Source organism: Apus apus, chromosome 25 (assembly GCF_020740795.1).
Source record: "Apus apus isolate bApuApu2 chromosome 25, bApuApu2.pri.cur, whole genome shotgun sequence".
NCBI classification, from domain to species: Eukaryota; Metazoa; Chordata; class Aves; order Apodiformes; family Apodidae; genus Apus; species Apus apus.
In genome coordinates, this window is record NC_067306.1 from 774,534 (window position 1) to 799,219 (window position 24,686).

The 24,686-nt window shown below is 48.9% G+C and overlaps 3 protein-coding genes across 3 annotated transcripts; all 3 read left to right on the forward strand.

Annotated features, from left to right (window-relative positions):
- The first annotated feature begins 1,369 nt into the window (after positions 1 to 1,369).
- Positions 1,370 to 6,249, forward strand: LOC127394353 (keratin, type I cytoskeletal 14). Its single transcript, XM_051640232.1, has 8 exons — positions 1,370 to 1,952; positions 3,572 to 3,654; positions 3,955 to 4,111; positions 4,377 to 4,538; positions 4,625 to 4,750; positions 4,840 to 5,060; positions 5,426 to 5,475; positions 5,946 to 6,249. The coding sequence occupies exons 1-8, from the start codon at positions 1,443 to 1,445 to the stop codon at positions 6,041 to 6,043; spliced, it is 1,407 nt and encodes a 468-aa protein (XP_051496192.1). The 5' UTR covers positions 1,370 to 1,442; the 3' UTR covers positions 6,044 to 6,249.
- A 4,820-nt stretch (positions 6,250 to 11,069) lies between these two features.
- LOC127394356 (keratin, type I cytoskeletal 19-like) lies at positions 11,070 to 14,591 on the forward strand. Its single transcript, XM_051640237.1, has 7 exons — positions 11,070 to 11,603; positions 11,979 to 12,061; positions 12,322 to 12,478; positions 12,574 to 12,735; positions 13,044 to 13,169; positions 13,304 to 13,530; positions 14,504 to 14,591. The coding sequence occupies exons 1-7, from the start codon at positions 11,070 to 11,072 to the stop codon at positions 14,589 to 14,591; spliced, it is 1,377 nt and encodes a 458-aa protein (XP_051496197.1).
- A 6,495-nt stretch (positions 14,592 to 21,086) lies between these two features.
- On the forward strand, positions 21,087 to 24,508 carry LOC127394367 (keratin, type I cytoskeletal 42-like). Its single transcript, XM_051640255.1, has 7 exons — positions 21,087 to 21,243; positions 21,283 to 21,506; positions 22,449 to 22,531; positions 23,059 to 23,215; positions 23,466 to 23,627; positions 24,030 to 24,155; positions 24,278 to 24,508. Exons 2-7 carry the CDS (start codon positions 21,333 to 21,335, stop codon positions 24,506 to 24,508), a joined length of 933 nt encoding a protein of 310 aa, XP_051496215.1. The 5' UTR covers positions 21,087 to 21,243; positions 21,283 to 21,332.
- The last annotated feature ends 178 nt before the right edge of the window (positions 24,509 to 24,686 follow it).

The following is a 24,686-nucleotide window of genomic DNA, read 5'->3' on the forward strand; positions in this document are numbered from 1 at the left end:
AGCAGCCAGCTCCTGATATTCCAAGGACACATCCCACTCCTGTATCGTTTCCAGCTTTCTCCAGATGAAGGGGGAGTCATGCCCTTTAGACCTACTTAGGGATGTACCTTTGTTGCTTATTTCCATACTCTTTCCCCTCTCCTTTGGCAAATGATCTAAGGAAGAACTTGGCTGTTGGGAAGGGGCTGTTTGGGCCTGTCTGTGAAGACAGTGAAACAACTCACCATGCACACACATGAAATATCTTCTCCTCCACACCCTGCATTATTGGTGAGTGACACTCAGATTTGTGGTTTCTGCCCGTGACGCAGGTCAGCACGGAGAACAGGCAGCAGAGCTGGACCATGCCTGCTGCCCTCCTCCTTTGAGCCATTGTGCTCTTCAGAGGTAACTGAAGCTTCATTTACACAGAAGCTGTAAACTACAAAGTCACGCTGAAGTTGTCCCTGCTGGTCACAACTGACTGAGATGTTCACCCCAGAAAACACAGTTAGCATTGGCTGCTGAGCTGTTACTGCCAGCTCTGTGGTCTTGGTCCCAGTGCTTAGAGAACAGGAGCTTTTTTCCTTACATCCTTCATCTACATTATGCTATTGCACATTTCTTCCTGGAGCATCTAAAACATTTTCAGTTATCCCAGCTAGCAGCCATCCCCTACCCCTTCTGAATGCTTCGCTAGATCTTGTTAACGAAGAACAGCACAAAACATCCACTGCTTATTGCCTGTTCATATTCCCCTCTCTTGGGTGGTCTCTGAAGCAAAGTGAGCTCTGGAGCATGAACTCTCTTTTAATTGCTTTTCATTACAGAACATCCTGCTCTCTGTGGATAAAAGAGAGGACTTGTATTTCCAGGATTGGCAGCCAAGTTTCTTCTCGTGCTGCTGGGCTCCCATGACTGTAGATGTACATTGAGGACTTCATGACAGGGATGTTGTCCCTGCCATGTGCGGGGTGTGCAGTGTCTGTACAGAGAGGAAAATGTATCTGGGACAAGAAGGCACAGCAAAGGAGACAGTGACTTGCTCCACCAAAACGCTGCCTGAATTGCTCAGGCTCAGAGCTAACAGTGCAATGCAAAATTAAAATGTAGCCCTGAGCAAGGAGCCTCCTAGTTTGAATCACACCCGACTATTTACTTGGAAACGGAAGAAGCATAAAGCCGCCCTTTGTGAGAGAAAAGGTTTCTAGTGGAATATGACAAAAAGCATCAATAGAACAAAGGCAAAAATGACGATTCTGGAAGTTGGCTCAGATTTAGGAGTGATGAAAATCATGGGGAATGCAACAGAAAAAAAAAAAAAAAAAAAAAAAAAAAAAAAAGTGCTGGCAACGCCTCCCGCCCGGGCTATAAAGGGCTCCAGGGCAGGGGAGCCAGCACTCGCTGCCTGCGCTGCAGAGCCGCTGCCTCTCTCCACCCTCCAGCCTCCACCAGCCTTCACCATGAGCACCACTGTCAGGCAATACTCCTCCTCCACCTCCCTCAAGGGACTCGGTGGCCTGGGGGGAGGCTCCAGCAGGATTTCCTCCGTGCGGGTTGGGGGCGGAGGGTACCGAGCCCCCAGCGTCCATGGAGGCTCTGGCACCTACTCGGTCTCTTCCCGCGTCGTCTCGGGGCTCGGAAGCGGCTACGGGGGCAGCTACTGCAGCAGCATAGGAGGGGGCCTCGGCGGTGGCTTTGGGGGTAGCTACGGGGCTGGCTTTGGGGCTGGCTTTGGGGCTGGCTTTGGAGCTGGCTTTGGAGGTGGCGATGGCATCCTCCCAGCTGGCGAAAAGGAGACGATGCAGAACCTCAACGACCGCCTGGCTGCCTACCTGGACAAAGTGCGTGCCCTGGAGGAGGCCAACACCGACCTGGAGGTCAAGATCAGGGAGTGGTACAAGAAGCAGGGACCTGGTCCAGACCGTGACTACAGCCCCTATTACAGGACGATCGAGGAGCTCAGGAACAAGGTAGGATGCTGTGATTACCAAGACATCTTCAATACAGTCACTTAAAAAAAGATAACCCTGTTTCTAAAAGCTAAAGAGTATTAACAAATGATGGATAATTGGTCAGAGATGGGAAAACAGAAAGAGCATGCTTGGAAATACCAGTCCTAATTCATGAACAGCAGTTTCTTGATCATGTGCTCCACAAGGCTCAAAGACGGGTTTTCTATTGACTGTTTCAGTGTAGAAGAGGCAGGGAGGCAGGAGGCAGAGCTCAGACATTGGCTCAGGCTGATGCCACAGGACATGTGCTGCCACCCTGATCATTTCCTGCTTTTCCTTGATGCTGCTGCCCCAGGTGTGTGCTCCTCTATCAGGCTCCTGATGAAGCACTCTGCAGGCAGGGACATGTTATCTCTTTGGCACTCATCACTACTGATATGCAAATGGTATGATAAACAGTTCTCATAAATAACTTGCAAATCAGATTGTTTCTAGCCTGAGAGGAGGCTCAAGAAGAAAACTGCCCTATGGAATGGTTGTTCTTTGATAGAACAGGCACAAGTGAAAATCCAGGAGGCAGAACACACTGGGTTTTGGTAGATGCCTTCAGAGGTGCTGAGGTCAGGTGTGTGTCCTCTCTAAAATGCAGTAGATGAAATCTTGGCCAAGCTTGTTTTTTTATTCTTAGCAGCTCCCTGGCTGATTTTAGGCAAAGGAATTCAAACAAAAGTACCAGAATCCGTCCTTTCCCTCCTATCCTGCCATCCTTGTCCTTCCTCTGCCCACATTACTCATCATGAGCTGGTTGTCTGGTCCTTCACCACTGCCTACACTGAGGTGATTGCATCCTTAGTCAGCCCAGTCTGCACTGGAGAGGCTGGAGGTGTGGGCCCTGGGGTAATGACAATACCTGCTTGGTGATAATAAATGCCAGGGAAATGAGCCCAGGGGTCAACCCCTGGGGAAGTCACATACCTTGAATTTTTCAGGTCTTTAACCCTCTCTTGGGTTTCATCATGGGGTAAAGGGCTCTCACCTGGATACACAAAGATTCTTTTCAAATTCCAGCTTCTCAGGTGTGCTCTGATCTGGAGCACAGAAATGTATGGAAGCAGAAGCTGTCTCCAGATCTGAGCAATGAAGTCCTGGGTCTCACAGAAACCCTCTGCTCATGATCCAGAAGGAGGCAGACCCTTCCCTCTCACACCACAGCTTGGAAATTACCACGTCAATATTCCTGGATTATGGCTTGGATATCCCCTCAAGCACCAGAACTCACTGAGAGCTTTGCTTTAGCTTGTGGCTACAGAAATTATGGTTCATTAAATGACCAATAATTTTCAAAATCCCAGAACAAATATTTGCACCTCAGGTGTAATTAGGAAAGCAGGAGGGTTTGGGCACAAGGCACTCCTCCCTCAGCCCTTGTCCTCCTGGCTGGGCTGTGGCACCTCCACAGGGCAGTACCCAGCGACTTCACTCAGAGCCAGGGAGAGACTGAGAATCCCCTCCTTCTTGCAGACACCACGTGGAAGTCCGGGAGGTTCACGCTGCTCCAGTCCTTCTGAACTCAGGCAGCACCATGCCAGTTTTCAGAACTACTTTTTCACTCTTCCACTTTCTTTTATCCTCCCCAGATTCTTGCTGCAACTGTCGAAAATGCCAACATCGTTTTACAGATTGACAATGCCAGGCTGGCAGCTGATGACTTCAGAACCAAGTAAGTCCAACATCTTTGAGAGCTCTTATGAGAATGGACAGAAAGGCTGGTTTTAGGGCTTTTATCTGCTTTGTGCAACTGAAATTGCTCCACCAGGTCACTGCTCACCGAAAGTGTGACGTCTGGGAAGTGTACACCTCTTCCTGGAGTCAGCATTGCCTGGACATCCCTGTACAGTGCAGGGTCATGCATGAACATTGAATAAAAGGAGCTTGGCAGAACTATGCCAAATTGAGGAAGGACACAACAAGAAAAAAACCCGTATCAGATAGCTGAGCTCCATGGTGTGTGTCCCCTCAGGTTTGAGACAGAGCAGGCTCTGCGCCTGAGCGTGGAGGCCGACATCAACGGCCTGCGCAGGGTCCTGGATGAGCTGACCCTGGCCAGGGCTGACCTGGAGATGCAGATTGAGAACCTGAAGGAGGAACTGGCCTACCTCAAGAAGAACCACGAGGAGGTGAGCACAGAGCCAGGCTCAAACTGGAACCTATGAAATGTACCTTGTGCACAAGGGAAAGTGGTCAGGTTGAATGTGCAGGACTGTCTGTGAAATGAGGGCTGTCAAGAGACTCTGGAGTGAGTAAAGGGGAGGGAAATAATCCTTTCTGATGGGACCTCCAGGAGGTCTGTAGGGGTCACGTGCTGGGTGCAGATAAGAAATTTGTCATGATGGGAAAATACTGATTTCACTCTGATGTGCATCATGTGTCTCCTTCCTGCAGGAAATGCACGCCCTGCGCGGGCAGGTGGGTGGAGAGATCAGCGTAGAGATGGACGCAGCTCCTGGAGTCGACCTCACCAAGATCCTGGCTGAGATGAGGGAGCAGTACGAGAGCCTGGCGGACAAGAACCGCCGGGATGCCGAGCAGTGGTTCTTCAGCAAGGTGAGCTGGCTGGGCAGTGCAGGGGGCGGCGCGGCCCGGCTGTGCCCACCGCCCCGCTGGAACCGCGCGGTGTTGCCTCGCTGCAGACGGAAGAGCTGAACCGGGAGGTGGCCATCAACACCGAGCAGCTGCAGAGCGGCAAGACGGAGATCACCGAGCTGCGGCGCACCATCCAGAGCCTGGAGATCGACCTGCAGTCCCAGCTCAGCACGGTACGAGGGGCCGGCTCCCTGCGGGCTGGGGGACGCGGGGTTGCTGCCACCCCTGCCCCCCTGAGCGCGCCCCTCTCCTCTGCCCACAGAAAGCGGCGCTGGAGGGCACCTTGGCCGACACAGAAGCGCGCTATGGCACCCAGCTGGCCCAGCTGCAGGGGCTGATCAGCAGCGTGGAGGAGCAGCTGGCCGAGCTGCGCTGCGACATGGAGCGCCAGAACCACGAGTACAGGGTCCTGCTGGACGTCAAGTGCCGCCTGGAGCAGGAGATCGCCACGTACCGCCGGCTCCTGGAGGGAGAGGATGCCCAGTACGCAGCGGGGCTTGGCTTGGGGGGGCACAGCGGGAGGAGATTGGGTCATGGACACAAACGTGCTGTCTGGGAACTCAGTCCAATTGCAGCTCTCAGGGTCTGTCTTTATGTTCACACCAGCCATGGATGCCAGTGGCTCCATCCCTGGTTTGTGCCTGCAGCGAGATGCTGCAATGGGCACCTGCCTCTGCTGGAAAGGGCAGCAGAGTTCCTCTGCCCCCCAGGAGACACTGAGCAGAGCAGTGGCTTTAGCAACCACTCTGAGGCTTTTCTGTCTTTCTCCTGCCTCAATACAGAGCCTGTGTAAAAACAAAAATTCATTTTGTCCCTAACTTCTCTTTCTTTTTTTCCCTCTCTTGTAGCATCTCTTCTCAGTACTCCTCTGCCATGTCCTCACACTCCGGCAGAGATGGTAAGAACCAACCCTGCCTCCCACACTCATACCAACAGCTTTGAGACCCACTTTGAGAGCAGCTGCCCGAGGAGTGGAAATCCCTCCTGGGCCGTCCTGTGCTGTGACAGCTTCTGAGCCCAGGACACAGCTGTCTGGAAGGGAAACATCCCACTCTCCTTTACTGCCGGAATGATTTGTCCTAAACGGGCATCGTGACTGCGCAGATGCTGTTCCAACCTTACACAGACTGGAAAAGTCACACAACACGGCATGTTTAAGGGGTGTGCCTTAGGCCTCCTGAAGCTTTCCCACCAGCCTGGCCCTTCCATCTCCCTATCCAATGGGGGAATGTTTAAAACAACCATTATTTTCCAGCAACTTGTGGATTTCCCACATCTTTCTTAAGAACATGCAACATCTGATAATGCACTAAGAAATTTCTCTCCTTCCTGTCCCCTGAATAATCTCCCTCTGCTTTCCTTTTGCAGTCGTGACATCTTCCCGTCAAGTCCGCACCATCGTTGAGGAGGTGCAGGATGGGAAGGTGGTCTCCTCCCGGGAGCAGGTCGCCCTCACCACTCGCTAGGAAGCCAAGCAGCTCTGCAGACCCTGACCTTGGCCTCCAGAGAGCAGCGAGATGAACCAAGTGTTGTCTGAGGCCACACGTGCCGGGGCTGTGGCACAGCCAGCTGGAGGCTCCAGCCATCTGCTCCTCCTTCCTGTTTCACCCTAACTCCACGCAGGTGCCAGCGTGCACTCTGTACACATTTAATAAAGCTTTTTCCTTGTTCATGCAACTGACAACTTGTCTGTCACTGATACATGATCTCTCAAAGCCTCAGGCTTATGTGCTTGTGCCAGGGAAAGTCCCTAGAAACCACAAGAAGAAGGCAGCAAGAGGAGGGGAAAGGAGGGATATGGGCTCCACTTGACGAAAAATAATTTGAGACAGCTTTTACTACTGAACTTATTGCTCATAAATACACAGGACTGTCTGAGACATAAAACAGGTAATTTTGATACAAAATGATGGCAGTGATGGAAGGATGATGCTTGAGGTCAGTGTGCCACATGACTGACACTTAAAGCCAACAAAATAAAGCTCAGTTCTCTAACTCTTGGTATCATGAAGAATCACTTTCTTCCATAAATTGAACTTAAATGACTCCAGCAAGACCACTGCTGCCATGTGTACTGTTCTGGGACACAAGCACACCACCAAACTGGCTGGCAAGTCTCACACATACATGAGTTCTGTCCTGTTTGTCTGTAAATCCCATGACTGGGCACATTGTACCAAAACTCTACACAGGTCTTTTCATGCTGCCTCAGGTCTGCACTTAACAGGTTCTAAAATAATCATTGCTTAATCCACAGAGAGTAAGTAGCAGTAACTTTTTATCACTGTGGCATCTAGTAGATCACTGCTGAAATCCTCTGGTAGCGCACGAGCCAGTGATGGGATGTCAACACCGCCCGCAGCCAAGCTGCCACTCAGGATTAGCTGCTGGAGCTCCTGCTGGGCAGCCAGGTACAGGTTTGTCTGGGAAGGGATGCAGGAACTGAAGGATGCTGGGCTGGTTGCACATCCACCCAACGTGTCTTGTGGGCTGGGTAGGAGAGAAAATAATTTCAGACCTTAAAGCCTCTTGGAGCCACTTAGATCCAAGGTGAAGTTTTCTAGCCAGTGGCTCTTGGGAGCTCTGTCTGGTCCTGGATTGTGGCCTCAGGTTCATCACCCACCTCAGGAATGTGGGCCTGAGACAAAAGGAGAAGGTGATAATCTGCAGTAAAGGAGCTTCTCTTTGCTCTTAATGATCTACAGGAGGCTTCTGCAGCCAAGTTAAGTGCTCTTGTCTCTTGGTTACTACTGATGATTCATTCTCCCACAACCTCCACAAGGCATCCTGGTCCCAGCTGGACAATCGCCAAGGCCTGTTCCATCACCGCTGAGGGTGTCATGCTGGGCATGACAACACAAGCAAAGGAGAGGGAAGGTGATCGAAGAAATGGGGAACCTGCCAGGTCTTTCCAGAAAAGGAAGTGTGAAGAGATGTCATCATTCTGAATTACTACTCACCAATTACAGAAAAGGGTGGGAAGTGCAACACAGACCAGGGTGCAGAGTTCATGGGCTGCATCCTGCATTTCTCTTATTTCTCCAACCCAAGTAAGATGGAGTAATCTCAAAAAAACTTCAAAAAGTAGACGAAGCAAAAAGTCCTCAGAGAATAATGGTGAAACTTTAATGGACATAAAAACAAAACCCAGGAGAACCAAGAGTGTCCTTGAAAGGTATTTCATCAGCTGAGACACGGAGATACATGCAGGATGTGCCAGTGTCAAACTTAATTTACAATAGCAGGAATACTTACAATGAATAATGCCTTAAATGTGTATCATGTTTCAGATCTTTAAGAGTCCATGTTCACATCAGACAGTTGTTTTCACAGTGCCCTTGAGAAGGAGGATCACTGTTATTACTGTTTCCATCCTGCAGAGCCTGAAACTGAGACATGGAGAAGCTGTCCGATTTGCCTAGAGTGATTTGCAAGGCTGGGATCACAACCCTGGAGCGGCTGGTGTCATCAGCGAGATGGAGATCAGTCCTGGTGCAGCCAAGAGCAGGCAGAATAAGAGGGCAATGACAATGACACCACCAGGTAGACAGGCAAATGCTTTGTAAAGAGCAAACACAAGAATCTCCCCTAGGTGAAACACTGAAATTTGGCTGAGAATGAGCAGACAGGAGCTGGGGCTGCTTGGAGCTCTCCCTGCAGTATCAGCCCCCTGAGGAGGCTGTCAAGCCCTGCTCGGGCTGCAGGGACAGGCACAGGCCCACGCTGGGTCGTTGGGTGCCAGCCGGGGCCTGGCTCCAAGAACCTCCACCCTGGCACCTCCTGGGCTGCGTCCGGCCTGAAGTGGAGCCGGGGCTGGCAGTGCTGGAGGTGATGGACAGCAGCTCAGGCTGCCAGGGCTCGGGGTTTGGAGTCACTGCATCTCCAGGGAAGTTCTCTTGGACATGGGAAATGCTGGTGACTCAGGGAATGTTGATAACAACATGAAATGCTGGATCTCCTTCCTGGGGGCACATGACACTTCCTGTACTTTCCATGCAATAACTTAAGGAACAGTCTTAAGCCTTAAAATATTCCAAGACTACCAAAGGACTTCCCACTGGGGAAACCTGGTTTTCATTGCTCTTTGAACCTGATCATTTTGTAGAGCAGAATAACCCCGGAGGACAACTCCACAGTGCTCATCCTCTATCACCATCCAGCGCTCCCCTAGAAGGCAAAGCACCAGACACAAAACTAAAGCTGAAGTATAATTCCTTTCCTTCTATTTTTCACAAAAGCTGATTAAATGGGAACAGCACCTTTGCCTAGGGCAGGCTTTTCTGCTCATTTGTTACTTGAAGTAGTAACTTTTCCCTGCGAGGCCAGCACGGCTGTTCCTGGAACTCCTGCTGGGAAACCCTTGCGCGCCATCGCCCTCCTCCCTGATCGGCCCCGGGCGCTGCCCGGGTCAGCCCAGGACGGCTCATCAGAGGCATCGCCCGTGGCTCAGGGCTGTGTTGAGCACATTCCCCTCTGTAGACTCCAGTCTGGAAGTCGGTAAAAGTTAATTCTGGAAAGAACCTTCCATTATGCATGTAGATACTGTCATTTACAGATCTGCTCATAAAAAAAATGAAAATCTATTTTAATAAAAGGAGGACTGTAACTGCTGGCAGGTCTTGAGGTGGGCTCTGGTGTAAAAGCAAGAGCTGCTTTTAATAAAAATTTCAAATTATGGAAAGGAAAACAGCTGCTGTGAAGAACACAAATCCAGTAAAATCAAGAGTGAAATGATTGTCCTGCTTTACAAAAGCTGTAGAAAGTCTCATCACCTTTGGCTACAGAGACCTATAGCAAGGGCTGAAGTTCAAAAAGTAAGAAAGAAACACAGACATTTCTACTTGCTTTTCAATAACTGGAAAAAACACCACTAGTTACAATTCTAATTTTTCTCATTGAAAAATTAAGGACTATGGATTTTAAATGTCAGCTTGGCATTACTTTTATGATTCTCCTATGAAGAAAAGACAGATTCTGACCAGTTCTGCAGCCCTGACCAGAGCAGCCACAGGGCTGTGGCTGGGCTCTGCGGCAGAGACGCCTGATCCTGGCCGTGCCGCAGCCTGTGAGAAGGCACCCCTGGCACCATGGCACAGGCTGCGCTTGCTAATTATGGATGTAACAAAGGATGGACATGCACAGAACCCACACCACATTTAAGGTGTTGTGGATTTGCAGTGTCAAGATAAAATCAAGACTAATGAACTTACCCAAATGGCATAAACAATATTGCTGAAACAGGCAGCACCTGATGCATCCTTATATGATGTGTCCAGGTGACTTGGATGCCAAACCCAAAGCTGAACAACCCACAGGGGAAAGGCAGCCAATATTAGCCTGGCTGTATTAATAGTATTAATAAAGTGAAATATTCAGATGAAAAAACATTTCAATTATTTTAATTATTTCCCTTCTTTCTCAGTTCAGCATTTTGCGACCAAAAAATAGTTTTAGTATCTTTTTTACATGTTTTTTTCTTATGCCTTTTCTAAATTTAACACATCTAAATTTCCCTTAGATTATATCTGGAGAAAGTTCATGGTGCTGGCTGGAACTGGGTCAGAACCATGCAAGATGAGGCTGCTCCTGAAATTCTCCATATTACTGTTTTAGAAATCTCATGAAACATCTTCTGTACCTGCCCTGTCTTGGCAGTGAATATTCACAGGTAACTGGAACATCTCGTACTCAGGAAATATCCTTTTCTCTTTTATCTTGGATAAATAGTTGAATTTTTTTACTACCCTCAAAAGCAGCAAAGCAAATAGAAGGGAATCTCCCCTCTGAAAGAAGATGCTTTGATGCACACAGGAGATTGCGGATTAACAAGCAAACCCTGGTAGTTCCACTGCAAGGTTTTCCTGTGCTCCCCAAGAGCCTTGCCAGGTCTAATGATGCAGCCCTGGCAAGTTCCTGCTCACACAGAATGCGACCCCCTCCCTGCACAGAGGAACAGCAGGGGCCAGGAGGATTCCTGGGGTCCCCAGGGCAGCTGAACGAGGGACACCCTCCCTTCTGGTCACAAAGGGGTCGAGCCGGCTCTGTCAGATAGGACGGCTTTCCCACAGCTTTCACTTTCCAGGTAGACTCGCCCACATCAGGATGGATAATTGCTGAGATGTTTCACTCCCCAGGCGCTCTCGGGTATCGTCGTTTTTTGTGTCACTGGTGTTTAGTTGTCATCACAAGTCAGACCTGATGATTCAGGAAGTAACATTTTTGATGTAGTTTTGAAACACGCTTCTGTTAACCAAAGCATCTTTCTGTTGTGGGATTTCTGGAGACAAAAGCCTTTAGGGAAATATTTCCGGCTGAAAAAAAAACAACAGTGCTAGCCAGGTCACAAGGAGGAAGAATAAACAGCCCTTCTCCGGTGGCAACATCCACAAGGAGTGGTATAAATAGAGGACTGTGGGGACAGGGCTCACAAGCGGATCCCGCAGCGATCCGTGCAGCTTCCCTTGGGCTCCGTGTTGGCTCCTGGTGTTCAGCATGAGCTGTGTCGTCAGGCAGGTGGTCCCTGCCTGTGCCCAGGGCAGGGGCAGCACGGGCAGCTCTGCGGCGGGCAGTGCGAGGAAGGTCTCCTCTGCCTCCTCGGGAAGACACGCTGCCTATGACTTCGTTGGTGTGGCTGGCAATTTTTCTGGTGGCAGTTTAAGTGAGGGATTACTTGGGAAGCAGCTGAGCGCTGGCAGTGCCACTGGTGGGAGCTTTGGAGCTGCACAGAGGGCTTGCTCTGCCCTTGGATTCAGCGGTGGAGGCATCTGTCCCCGAGGTGTCAGTGGAGGCTTCACCAGGGCTGGTGCTGGCTGTGGTGATGGGATCTTATTTGCCAACAATGAGAAGGCGACGATGCAGAACCTCAATGACCGCCTGGCCTCCTACCTGGACAAGGTGCGGCTCCTGGAGGGAGACAATGCTGATCTGGAGTGTAAGATCAGGGAGTGGTATGCCAAGGTGGGGCCCAGCTGCGAACCCCGGGACTACTCCTGTTTTCATAAGGAAATAGAAGACCTTCAAAACCAGGTAAATCATTGCTTTTCCAGAAATTCTAATACCTCTTTGGGCTTCGCTTTCACCTGGGGATAGATCAATGTCAAATGGCAGAGGCAATATCCACGTCTCTGGTGTTGCCCATGAAGAAATAATTTACATGGAAAGGATGCTTTGAGGGAGGAGGATACTGCATTTACAGAGAACTAGAGTTGCAGCCCAGCCTGCTCCATCATCTGGCACACGGGTTTCCCCACTGCAATGCCATCCAGCTGACTAATAATCCCAATATATGGAATAATTCTAAAATAAGTGGGCTGCATTACCCCAGGCAGGTATTTCCTCCAGGGCTTTCCATAGCCAGAGGAAGCCACCAGCCCAAATCTCTCTCCATGTTGTCTTTCCCAGATCCTGTGTGCAGCCATGGAGACTAACAAAATCCTTCTGAATATTGATAACAACAGGATGACTGCCGACGACTTCAGAGTGAAGTGAGTAGGGGGGTGTTGGGCTGAGGGGATCACCTGCCTGTGGTGGGGTGGGTGAGCAGTGGCAATGGGGAAACCCTCACACTCAGCTGGCCGTGCTGCTGTGTGAGCGCAGACCCCTGGGACAGGCGTGGATGCCATGGACAATGGTCACAGCTCTGGGTGCCTGAAGCAAAGAAATCGGTCCTAAGTCCCCACAAACTCAACTCCAGGCTTGCCATGATCACTGACATGCTGATCTATTTTGTTGTCTGTGGCTCAAGGTACGAGACCGAATGTGGTCTCCGGCAAAACGTGGACACAGATATCTGCAACCTACGGCCCGTTCTGGATCAGCTGGCCAGCTGCAAGACCGACCTGCAGCTGCAGTGTGAGGCTCTGACCGAAGAGATATGTTGTCTCAAGACAAACCATGAGGAGGTTAGATTGTCCCTTACTCAGAGAAATATGAAGAAAGAAGAAGGAAAGTCCCCCTGAGTGTCAATTTTACTGATATGGTGCCCATGTTCTTGCAGGAAATGAACTGTCTGAGGAAACAGGCGACTGGAGATGTGAGTGTGGAGGTCAATGCCTGTCCTGGCCCAGACCTGAGGAAGATCCTGGAGGATTTGAGGTGCCAGTATGAAACACTGATGGAGCGCAACCGCAAAGAGACTGAGCAGTGGTATGCCTGCAAGGTATGAGAGGTGTGCAGAGCTGGGCCCTGCTCTTCCTGTTGGGGAAAGTGAAAAATGAGAGACCAAGAACAGACACTAAATATCAGCAATTCTGATGTGGATGTGCTGAGCATCTTATTATACTGCCCTCTCTCAGGGCTTCTCTGTTCATGGCAGAGGGGCCACCACATGGTGGTGCAGCGTCACAACAGAGTCAGTGGGGAGGCTCCAAACACTCAGGTGTGCTGCAGGGTGGGCACGGGCTGTGGGCAGCCCCTGCAGATGCCATGGGCTGGTGAAGAAAGGGATGCTCTTTTCTGACTTCACAGGTGGAGGAGGTGAATATGGAGGTTGTCACGAGCAGCCAGGAGATCGAGTCAAGCAACAAACAGGTCACGGAGCTGAGACGTCAGCTGCAGGCCTTGGAAATCAATGTACAAGCTCAACTCACCATGGTAGGTGATGCCACGAGGATTCACACCTCAACCTGCCCAGCTCTTTTTAAAAAGCCACACGCCCAGAGTCGTGCCTGTGACCAGAGGGGCTGAGCTTGCCACAAAAGGTACCTTTGTGTTGTTTCCATTCTCAGAAGGAAAACCTGGAATCCTCTTTGACGGAAACCGAATGTCGCTACAACAAGTACCTGGCTGAGCTCCAGAGCCAGATCTCCTGCGTGGAGCAGCGGCTGGCTGAAATACGAGCAGAAATGGAGTGCCAGAACCAGGAATACAAGACCCTTCTGGATGTCAAATGCCGCTTGGAGCAGGAGATCCAGACCTACCACTGCCTGCTGGAGGGGGGGCAGCATGACATCGTGTATGCAGCCCAGAGACAGACCCGGGCGCAGTAAAACCTCTGAGCTTTCACTTAGACTTATGAAAGTTGGCAATACCAGTGGTAAAATCCATGCTGTGGGGAGGAACCAGTACTGACCTGTTACCAGACAGAGCCTGTTAGCAAAACACAAGGCATTTGAGGATTTGGCTCTGATAAATGTCCAGAGTGGAAGCCAGAGCCCATTCCCCACTCTTGGCCCAGCACAGGTGGCTGGGGAGGTCCCCAGAGCTGCCCCACCCACCCGGGCAAGGTGTAGCACCACAGCTCTGTGCAGGGCAGCTTCACTGCGAGCTGGGCAAGGTCTCTTACGAACACTGTCATTTAACTGAGTTTTATTGGGTTTGCCACAGCTAGACAGGATTAGGGACTGGCAGTCAAATTAACCGACACAATAAATTATCTAAACATTTTCAGTTTCACACAACAATTTTAATTAAAGTTTTGGGAAATTTAATTTGCATGCAAAGCAGTTGGCTCTTCCCTGCCTCCCATTGCCTGAGATTTTGAAACAGTGAGGCACGCTATTAATCTCCTAAATGGCTGCACACACATAACCAGCCTGAGCATCTACCTGCTCCATTAGTTTAGAAGAAGAGGTGTTTAATGGTTGTGCCCTGAGGTGGGCTGTCTGGACCTTCCAGTCCTAAATTAGTTACAAGAAAAATACTTGTACTTGTTCCCAAATGCCATTTACAATAGATGAAGTGGCACTGCCAGAGCTTGTCTCAGAGCCTTGGGTAACCCTAAGCGTGTCAAGCTGGAAAAGCACCAGCTGTCAACAGGCAGGATGGAGGATGTGCTAATCGCTGCTCTTAATGATCCTCCTAGTTCAAAGGGGAAACGGCCAATAGTGACTGAAGAGACCCAGCAGCCAGTGCTGCAGGTCAGGGGGCAGATCTCCAGGGTGGGAATGTTGAGGGCTGTTGTTACCAAAGCTGTCTCCTTTCCACAGAGGGCCAGTGGGAAGAGGAGTCCCTGCGACATCAGCTGGAAGAAGCTGTGGGCTTAAAGCCAACTTGTGCCAGCCCTGCCTGCCCTGAGCCTCCAGGAGAGGACCTGTAAGGTGAGCTGGCCAGAGTGACCATGAGCTGCTGCTTTAGTCCTGTGGTGTACCTGGGAAGAGGAGGCTGAGGGATCTCAGGCTTTTCTGGATGGTGAAGAGGGGCTGGAGACAGTTTCTTTTTCCCAGAGAGAGGTAGTGCTGGGAGTCAGAGAAGCAGGAGCTGTGGGGTGGGTACAGGGCATGGGGACTAACCAGGCCATGGTAGAAAGGGATGCAGCTATGGGGCATTTGTAAACTTATGCATAGAAAATATGTTTGACACTGGGGGGTTACTGGTAGTAAATGTGTTTAAATGAGACTTTCAGCACAACATGAAAATAAGGAATTGGCAGAGGGAATCAGTCAGTCATGAGTCTTTCAACAAGTATGTAAAATTAAACAAGGGAGAAGAGTGATAGAAAGGTCAGCACAAGAGCAAGGGGGATGTAAGAGAAAGGCAAAGGGGTTTATGAAGGAAACCCCTGAAAATGTAATGCTTCCTGCCCTCCCTCGGCAGGTCTCTGCAGACCAGAGCTTCCCCGCCAGCCCCGCTGCACATTCCCCTGAGGAGGAAGAACAAACCATTTGGAAAAAGCAAGGCAAAAAGAACCTGACAGTTCTCAGTTCTGCTCACAGCACCAGTCGGAAGGGGCTTTGCAGAACGGCTGCCTTCCTCCCTGCTGCCTTCATCCTCTGCTGCTGCTGCCACCCAGTCACTGCTCTTCCCTTGGGCTAATCTGTTTTGTGGTCACTTGTCTAACAGCTACCAAAGCTTATTGCTAATAAAACTTTGCTACTGCTGACACAGCCTTGAACCTGACAAATAATTTCTATAAGTAGATGAACATACAAGTATTTTTAAATTGTTAGACAGTTCTATTTATCATACACCTTTGGTTAGAAATCCACCCTTGACCTTTTGATCCTCAAAGCAATCATCACAAGAGGAAAACAAAAATAAGCAAAGCTCCCAAGGGCTGCAGCTCCTGCTGGATGCAATGGCTGCAGGAGGATGGAGGGAAGGGACATTTGCTGCCAGAGGAGGAAGCATGAGCCAAGCTAAGAAGCAGAAGATGATGAGGAAAGAAACATTCAGGGAGGCTGGACAGAGTGCAGGGAAGGAGTTTCAAGGCAGTCTGACTGACAAGCTTCTATTGAAAGAGATTTCTAAGCAAAAATTGAGTTTTCATTAAGGTAGGTGTGTGCTAATGTAGTAATGTAATATAATGTAATACACAGCACCTTTGAGTTATTATAAATGTGCAGCAACAGGATAAAATCAAGAACAACAAGTTTTCCTGAATAATACTGAAGCAGTAATTTGAAAGCAAAGCTCTGCTGGACTTGACACACCCTTCTGGTGGAGGGAAACAATTCCCAGAGAAAATGCTAAATAAAGAACCTGTGAATCGATTTTTTAAAAAAGGCAAACAGGAAAAACCAGCTGGCAACATGTGGGAAGATAAAAGGGTGAGACAAATTAATAAGTGGGAGAGAATATTTTAAAGGTAAGATACAATAAACAGACAGAAAAAAAAAAATGTTCGTATTTTATTAGCATAGAGAAAGGAATTACACAGACAGGAACACTTTGTGCAAGCAAAGACTCAAGATCCAGCAGCAGTGACTGCAAACGTGTCAGGCTGCGAAAGGTGCTCACAGCCTCTGCTCCTCAAGCTGGGCCTCAGTTAGCCTTTTTCTGTAAAGAAACACTGGTTGTGTTTGACAGCTCACTTCCCCCAGAGGTCAAATGTGAAGGCTGCTAATGGGAAGACTTCAGGGCATACAACAGGTGTGAGTTAGTGTCCACTTGTGAAGAAAGAAACAGCTGAGATGTTTTGAGAATGACAATGTGGGACAAGACAAAGCTTGACCACACAGAGCTAATCTCTTGGCAAAATGGGACTCTTCTTGCTCTCGGTCTTTTCTCTGCAGAAAAGTCTTGTCTGCTCATGTGTCACCTCTCATGCTCTAAGCTCTCAACCCCAGGTCACACGTCATGTTGCTGTGACTGCATCAGCACCCAAGGCTGGGGCCAAGCGCCCACGGTCCCATCAGGGGTGGCCTCTACCAAGTGTCTGTCCAAGGGAGAGACAGTTGTTAGCCCTGCAGGAGTAATTCCTCTAATGAGCTTCTGGATGAGATTCTGTGTTAAATACTTTTTCTACTCAGTTCTGTATCTCCAGTTCCTGCAACACTAATTATAATGTGCATTTCAGTATTATTTAACCTGCCTCAGTGTTTACACAGCACCTCTAAGGTCACTGCATTAAATGCTGTGCAGAAATAAAAGGATGTCTTCCCTGCCCAAGAAGTTATAACCTGGACAGGGATGGGAAATGATGACTGTGGAAACAGCATAGGAAAAGATGGGGAAGGGAAGATAAATTAAATGCAGAGGACACAGTGCATGGGACAACAGGACAAGAGGTGACCTGCTACCAGCATCACAAGCAGTGGCTGTAGGTGAAATGCACTGAGATTGCTCTAGCAGATACAGCCTCTGTCTTATGGAGAGAGCAGACACATGGGAATTACACCACCACCAGGAAAAATTCCTAAGGAATGAACATACCAGAGGTTTAAAACATCAGTGAAGAAACAAAACAATTGGTTTTGCAAATTGCCAATGCTGGAAATCAGCCATGAGTTAAGGGCTGCACTGCACAAGTAATTGTACCTGATTACAGGCACTACTCTTTTTAATAGTAGCCCATACTCCGGTGTGGTGTATGATCTATAATTTCTGTCTAAAATTCTATCTTATAAAATAGGCAGACTGGTACAGTCTCTCTCATGCCCACAGTAACTATCTGTGGGGTCTGTATTTTTGTTTACTGGTGCTGGAAGGAAACTAAAACTCTTCACAAAATGAATCAGGGAAGACTGTGAGGTTCAGTAGGAAGAAATCCAGTTCTGTCCATCTCCATATTCTGCTGAACCTCCACTTCATCACTAGCAAACATTCAGAGGCAACCTGATGATGTGAACAGTCAGCATGAAAGAAACTTAAGCAGAGTAATCACCTTGGTCTCTGAGGCATATTTAAGACCTAGGATGGTGCTGTTACCAAACTCCCTGTGATAATTATTTTACTTGCCTTACAGGAATTTTGCTAAACATGGTGGTATAAACCAGTGAGTCATTAGCCAGGAAAAACTCATGGTCTGCATTTGAAAGATGGGAGCATGAGGTCTGGAGCCAGCTCAGTATCACATCAAAGCACTGTTTAATAAGTGATGCCTAATGGCTATTATGCAAATCATTAATGGTAATTACAAGTGACAAGATAAAATCATATTCCAGTGTGGTTGCACAAACATCACTGTAGCAATGCTTATGAAAGCAGAGTTCTGTCAAATTACACACACCCCTCTTGTAGTTGACACAAGAAAACATTATCAGCTGTGATAAGCAAAGCGAGCAGAGCAGGGAAGGGCCGGGCTGACGCTCTGCAGACAGGCTGTGCACCGGGGCAGGGGCACTTCCCGCGGGACCATCCTGCACTGCCCACAACAACACTGAAAACGGAAGATCTCCCTGCCTCCTCCTGAGCTGCCCATCCCCATGTGTCAATATTTACACCCATTATCTCTTTGTCCACTTTCAGATCTCTATTTTCCATAATGCCAGAGGACTTGGCAGGGTTGGCACTGGCTGTGCTGACCACGTGCCACCGCTTCCCGCACCGCTGCCTGACCAAACCATTCCCTTCCTCCACACACATTCTGGCTGTAAATTCTTCTGGGACATTTTTATGTCTTAGACTTGCAGTGCTTTCCTACATGTTGTTCTACCCCAAGGCTCTGCCCCTGGGCTACAGGAATACAAATAATAACAAAAGTGGAAGTAAAGGAATCAGTTCAGTGGGGAAAACTGCCAGTACTGATGGAAGTGTCGGGACAAGGAGGTGGCTCATTGGTGCAGAAAGCCGAGAGCCAGCCAGCCAGCCAGCACACACACACCTCTGCCCCATCCTGGTGAGGTCCCAGTGCCCCTGAGCCGTGTCATGCCTGCAGGGAGCAGGGCAGTGCCATACTGCTTGGCCAAGCAACCTGCCAGTGGGCAGCAAACAGCTGCAGCCACCCTGCACATGGCGAGGAGAAAGTCTCACTGGTTTTAAAACACAGCCTTGTTACTCAGGGACTGGCTTTTGGATACATTTGCTTATCAGTTCCATGTTCCATGTCCCAGTGAGACTGGAAGGAGCCCAGTAAAGCTCTGAAGAATGTAATTATATCCCAAGTGAGAGCAAGACCTTCCTGTCAGGTAACTGCTGAAAGGATCAGGTATAGGTGCTCCTTGGCCACCCATAGAGAAAAGTCCAAGATCTGCAACATCTCCTCCTAAATCTAAGACTCCAAAAGGGGAAGAAAAGCAATCTCAGCCCAGAGCACTTGCTGTTAGGTAACTTTTGAAAACCTACACAGCAGAAGCAAAGCTCCAAGCCATCCAGACGTTATATTAATTTCTGTTGGCTCTTACAGCCACACCCTGCCTTCAATTATATTCCTCAAAATGTCGGATGAAAGCCAGATTTACTCCCTGTCCTCCTTTTTGCTCATAATTTTCACTTCTGTGAGTCTAGGCTGTGTGGGGAGCACAGAGGATGTGTTTCTAGAGGGAAGATGGACTTGTATTTCAGGCACTGCAGTCTCCAGGAATCTGAGCTGTAACAGACCCTGGCTCTGTCCTTGAGCAAGTTATTTCACTGCATATGAATAATGAATATTCTAGGATGCTGCCAGCCTTGGGTAGGCGTCTTCTTATCATTTCAGATCTAAGTAAAGAAATCATTTATCTCACTGGAGAGAGGAGACTCCTAACTTACGCTGGTGAGAAGATGATCACATCTATATATGGTTGGGGACACTATCGTACCATGGTGACAGAAACCACCAAGCTGCACACACAGGACACCTTCCCCCAGTACAGAGGTGGTGGCTGTGCCTGTGAGCCTGGGTTTTCCCTGCCTGGAGGCGGCGGCTGCTCTCAGGGCTCCCTCTCAGGTCTCACACTTTCCGCCACAGAGGATTTATCGCAACTGCTCCTGTAAGGGTGGACAAACTTGAGCCGAAGGTTACTTGTGAGTAAGAGTTGGTTGGAAATTCCACCCTGTAGGGAACAGAAGGCTCCATCCCCTGGAGAGCAGAACATCCTCTCATTGTGGCAGTCTGCTCCATACAGACACTTGCCCTGGTGGAGCCGGTTCTCCCGCCACTCCGCTGGGCATGGCTCGCCTGGTCTGGGGGATCATGCTCCCACGGCACCAGGCTCGGCCAATACCTGAGACCACACTGACACACTTGGTTAGGAGATGTGGAAAGCTTTTCTCCAGCTTATTTTGTGCTCTGCACAATCTCGGTAACGGCGAAGACCTGTGGGATCACATCTCATCTCCTCCAGGGAACTGGATTTATGGCCCATGGTTACTCCTTTCCCTGTCACCTCCCTATCTACGATCACCACAAACTGAGGCACCATGGACAGCAATTAAAGTAATTAAAAAATAACTTCAGAGAGGTACTTCCTACACTGCAGCTTACACCAAGTCTGTGTAACATCAGGACACAGAGGACATCCAGCATTTACCAGGCCTGATCAGTGCAGCCTGTGAGCATGTTGACTTTTCCTGTTTGCAGGACCTGAGACATACAAACCACAAATGGGGAACTAAACCCATGAGGGAACTGCCTCAGTGATTTAAGAAATCTCACAGCAAAGCAGGTACCAGACCTACTGTCTGTCTGTGCCTGGTGCCAAACATCTAAACCACCATATCCCTGCTCTTTTCACTACTACAGTCACTATTATTCACACTTCCCAGAAGTGAGAATTTATATTAATATCCCATTTTTGTTCCACGTACTCTACCAGAGCATGTTATATAAAAATGTTTATTGGACTAAGAATAAAATAAATACAAATGAATAAAAGATAAAAGGCACTTTGATGTTATAAATACCAATGTTTCTTCTTTGTACATAATCTAGGGCAACTTTTTTTCTTGACTTGTTGTAAAGTTTGCATCATACAAAAGCTGATGACTCATAAAACATTATTTTACTTTTTGGAATAAGCTGCTGACATGTAAAGTATCTTCCTTGTGAACTGGGATTTCTAGAGGGAAACTGCCTATGGGCTATTTATTCTTGGCATAAACAGCAAGACTAGCCAGCCCCGTGGGAAGAAGAAACACCCTATAGGTGACACCCCCTTTGGAAGGTATAAATAGAGATCTGCGGCAACCACCACCCTGCAGTCTGATTCAATATCAAGCTGTGCATCTTGCTTTGGGCTTTGGGTTGGATCTGCAGCTGTCCTCAAAATGAGTTGTAGTATTAAGCAGACAACTGGCTCTTTCAGAGGCAGGACCAGTGGTGGCAGCTGTGTTATTGGTGGTGGTGGTGGTGGTGGAGGAGCACGGATCTCCTCAGTCTCTTCTGGAAGATACACGACTTGCGGGATAGGCGGTAGCCGAGGGTTTTCTGGTAGAAGCTACTGTGGTGGTGTGAATTACGGAGGAGGACTGAGCACTGGCAGTTTGGTTGGTGGCAACTACGGAGGTGGCTTAGGAGCCGCTGTCCTCGGAGGATGCTCAGGCATTGGATTCAGCGGTGGCAGTGCTCGCTTTGGCGGTGGCATTGGAGGTGGCCTTGGTATTGGTCTTGGTGGAGGGGTAGTTGGAGGTGGTTTTGCTGGTGATGGCATTCTTCTTTCTGGTGACGAAAAGGTCACCATGCAGAACCTTAATGACCGCCTGGCTTCTTACCTGGACAAGGTGAGATGCCTGGAACAAGAAAATGCTGACCTGGAGTGCAGAATCAGGGAGTGGTACGCCAAGCAGGGCCCTTTTTGTGAGCCACGGGACTACAGCTGCTATTATAAAGAAATAGAAGATCTTCAAAATCAGGTAACATTTCTCAGCTGCTTTTTCTTTTATAAGCTTCTCCCATGGGGCTGGTTCACAACTTCATGCAGTTACCACAAATATCATTTCATTGCTGGAAAATGCTTTTTGTAAACAGCCATTAAAGACCAACTGCCTGGGGAAAGCCCCAGAGCTCTGAGTAAAAACCCTGAGTGTTTGGACTATTTCCACTGCTTTTATTCATCAGATAAATTTGAAGGAGAAAATGTTACTTTCATGGAATACATCTGGCTTGGCTCAGTTGTCTTTCTGAATTAGGTTTATGCTAAGGCATTTAAACAGATACATGCCCAGAAAGCAACTAAAAGAAAAATAATGGATCTCATTTATTTGCCTGAATAGGTATTATTCGATCATTGGTCTTGTGGAATTCCAGTTAAACGTTGTTTCCTTTTTTTACCAGTTTACTCTTTCATGCAGAATTGGGAAATATCAGACATCTAATTAAAAACAAGAACAAAGAGAGCATTGCCATAACACATTTGGAGCATGTAATTTAAAATTAAAAACATTTGCCAAGTGTGTTTGGCAAAAATTCTAGAATGTCAAGGCAGAAAGAAGAATAAAGTGAAAAGAATCTGGGAAACAGACAGAATGAGATGGACTCATAAGTCTTGAAACAAAGCTTTTAAATCTCTTATCCATGAAAGGAAGATTTAGATTTAAAAGGTTAGGTGGATTGTGCTGGACAGCAGTAGTTAAACCTCCCTGACTGTCTGCATCTGAACCACAGGTTTTATCATTTTAATGCCTTCACCCTGCTCCCCTGGACACTCCCTCCTGCACGCCTCAACTCCCCGGGGCTGCAACCCAATATAAAAAAAAGAGAGAGAAAGACGTTGGGTCTGGTAGCAGCAGTCCATGGGTACACCTGAGCCTGAGGATGCAGGGAAAAGACTTCAGGAGTGAATATTCCTTTTCCAGATTGTCTGTGCAACCATAGACAACAACAAGATCATTCTGAACATTGATAACAGCAGGATGACAGCCGATGACTTCCGAGTGAAGTGAGTACCCCTCAGCTGTCCCTTCCTCTGTCACTGTGCTCCTGCTCGCAGAGTTGGTGAGAGGGGCTCTTGGGCAGGTCTCCTATGATCCTCTGGCTGGGACAGGCTGGAGACTATGCAGAAAAGCTCTTTGATCCATCCCCTCTGGAGCTGCCTTAATGAGTGGCAGTTCAAGGATGAGAACAACAAGATGGTTTTGATGGATATTAGAGTTCTTCAGAAAGCAGAAGGGATCTGCAGACAGGGTGTGGTGTAGGTTCACCTGAGCTGCCATTCCAGCACATGGTGCCTTTCCAAGGGAAGCTTTTGTTCTTCCTGCTGCAGACAGGCAGTGAGGGACACCTCCGCCCCAGCGGAAAAGCTCCCAGGAAGGCAGAGGGAGAGCAGTGGTGACGGAGCCTCCGACTGCTGTTCTGAGCATCCTGCTGGGCAAGCTGGGAAAGTGCTACAGGAAAGATGGAAAGAAGAAGAGCAAAGGGTGGTGTCAGACACTGACTGCTCTTTCTTGCTTGCTTTCTTCCACGAAGGTACGAGACGGAGCTGGCCCTGCGCCAGAGCGTGGAGGCTGACATCAATGGGCTGCGCCAGGTCCTGGACCAGCTGACGCTCTGCAGGTCTGACCTGGAGGCACAGCTGGAGTCGCTGCGGGAGGAGCTCTGCTGCCTGAAGAAGAACCACGAGGAGGTAGGGTCCTGCCCCTCCTGGGTCAAAGGCGTGAATTCATGCAGGGTCCATCACCCTCCCTCCCAGGGGTCCCCACCGCTGGGGTGATGGCTGTGAGGGGCTGATGAAGACAATATGCATGAACTAGGAGCCGTGCATGTCCAGCAGACAAGGGCTCTGCTGAGGCAATGCTCTTCCCTACAGGGGAACTGAACTCCCTCAGGTTTTTCCTTCTTTTTAGAAAATGACATGATCTGGGTTCTGTTTCCAGGAAATGAACTGTCTGAGGAAACAATCGACTGGAGATGTGAGTGTGGAGGTCAATGCCTGCCCAGGCCCAGACCTCAGGAAGATCCTGGAGGAGATGAGGTGCCAGTATGAAACACTGATTGAACGCAATCGCAAAGAAGTTGAGGATTGGTATGAGTGCAAGGTGGGTAAATTCGCACAGTTCTGACCTTCCTCAGCTAACACCCAAGCAATGGTTTCACGGGGATTTATTACACTTTAAAACCACACAACATAATTCTGTGACAGCGTTTAGCATGGGTTTAAATTGACCTAGTGACACTGGGGACACTGTCACTCTGTCCTGTTCATGGTGTGATGGGAATTGCTGTGTGATAGTGAGACTTGAGGCAGGAACCCTGTACAAAGCAGTAAGTAGTGAGAACAACTGGACAGGAGAACTAACAGAAGAGTTTACACTTCATTAGGAAGAGAGACCTGTCTCATTTCATGCTTTGTGTTAGCTCCTCTGCCCTTTCCTTAATACTTAATCTGCCTTACTTTAAACACTCCCTGAAGAACTTTATTGTGGATTATTGATTTTCAGATTGAGGAGGTGAATCGGGAGGTTATTACAAGCGGGCAGGAGGTAGAGACGTGCAACAATCAAGTCACTGAACTGAGACGCCAATTGCAAGCCCTGGAGATCGATCTCCAGGCCCAGCTCAGCCAGGTGGGTGCTGAGCTGCTGCAGGCCTCAGCTCTCTCACAGTTACCCTTTGGTGAAAGAACTGATAGTGTCAAGGAAGTGTTTCTCATGCCTGTATTTGTATTGTGCCACACTTCACTCCTCAGAGGGACAACCTGGAATCTTCACTGGCTGAGACAGAATGTCGCTACAACAACCACCTTGCTGAGCTCCAGAGCCAGATCACATGCGTGGAGCAGCAGCTGGCTGACCTACGTGCAGAAATGGAGTGCCAGAACCAGGAGTACAAGATCCTGCTGGATGTCAAATGTCGTCTGGAGCAGGAGATCCACACGTACCGCTGCCTGCTGGAGGGCGGGCAGCAGGACCTGATGTGAGTAGCCTTGAGAGGCACGGAACGATAACACTAGGATACCTGTGTCCTGGGTATTCTAACATAAAAGCAAAGTGAGCAATAGGTGGAGGCCCTACGCAGCTCCTTCACCTGCACTGACCTATTCTGGCTGCCTGGTAATCCATGGGAATAATCTGCCCCCTACCCTGTGCCACCTGTAG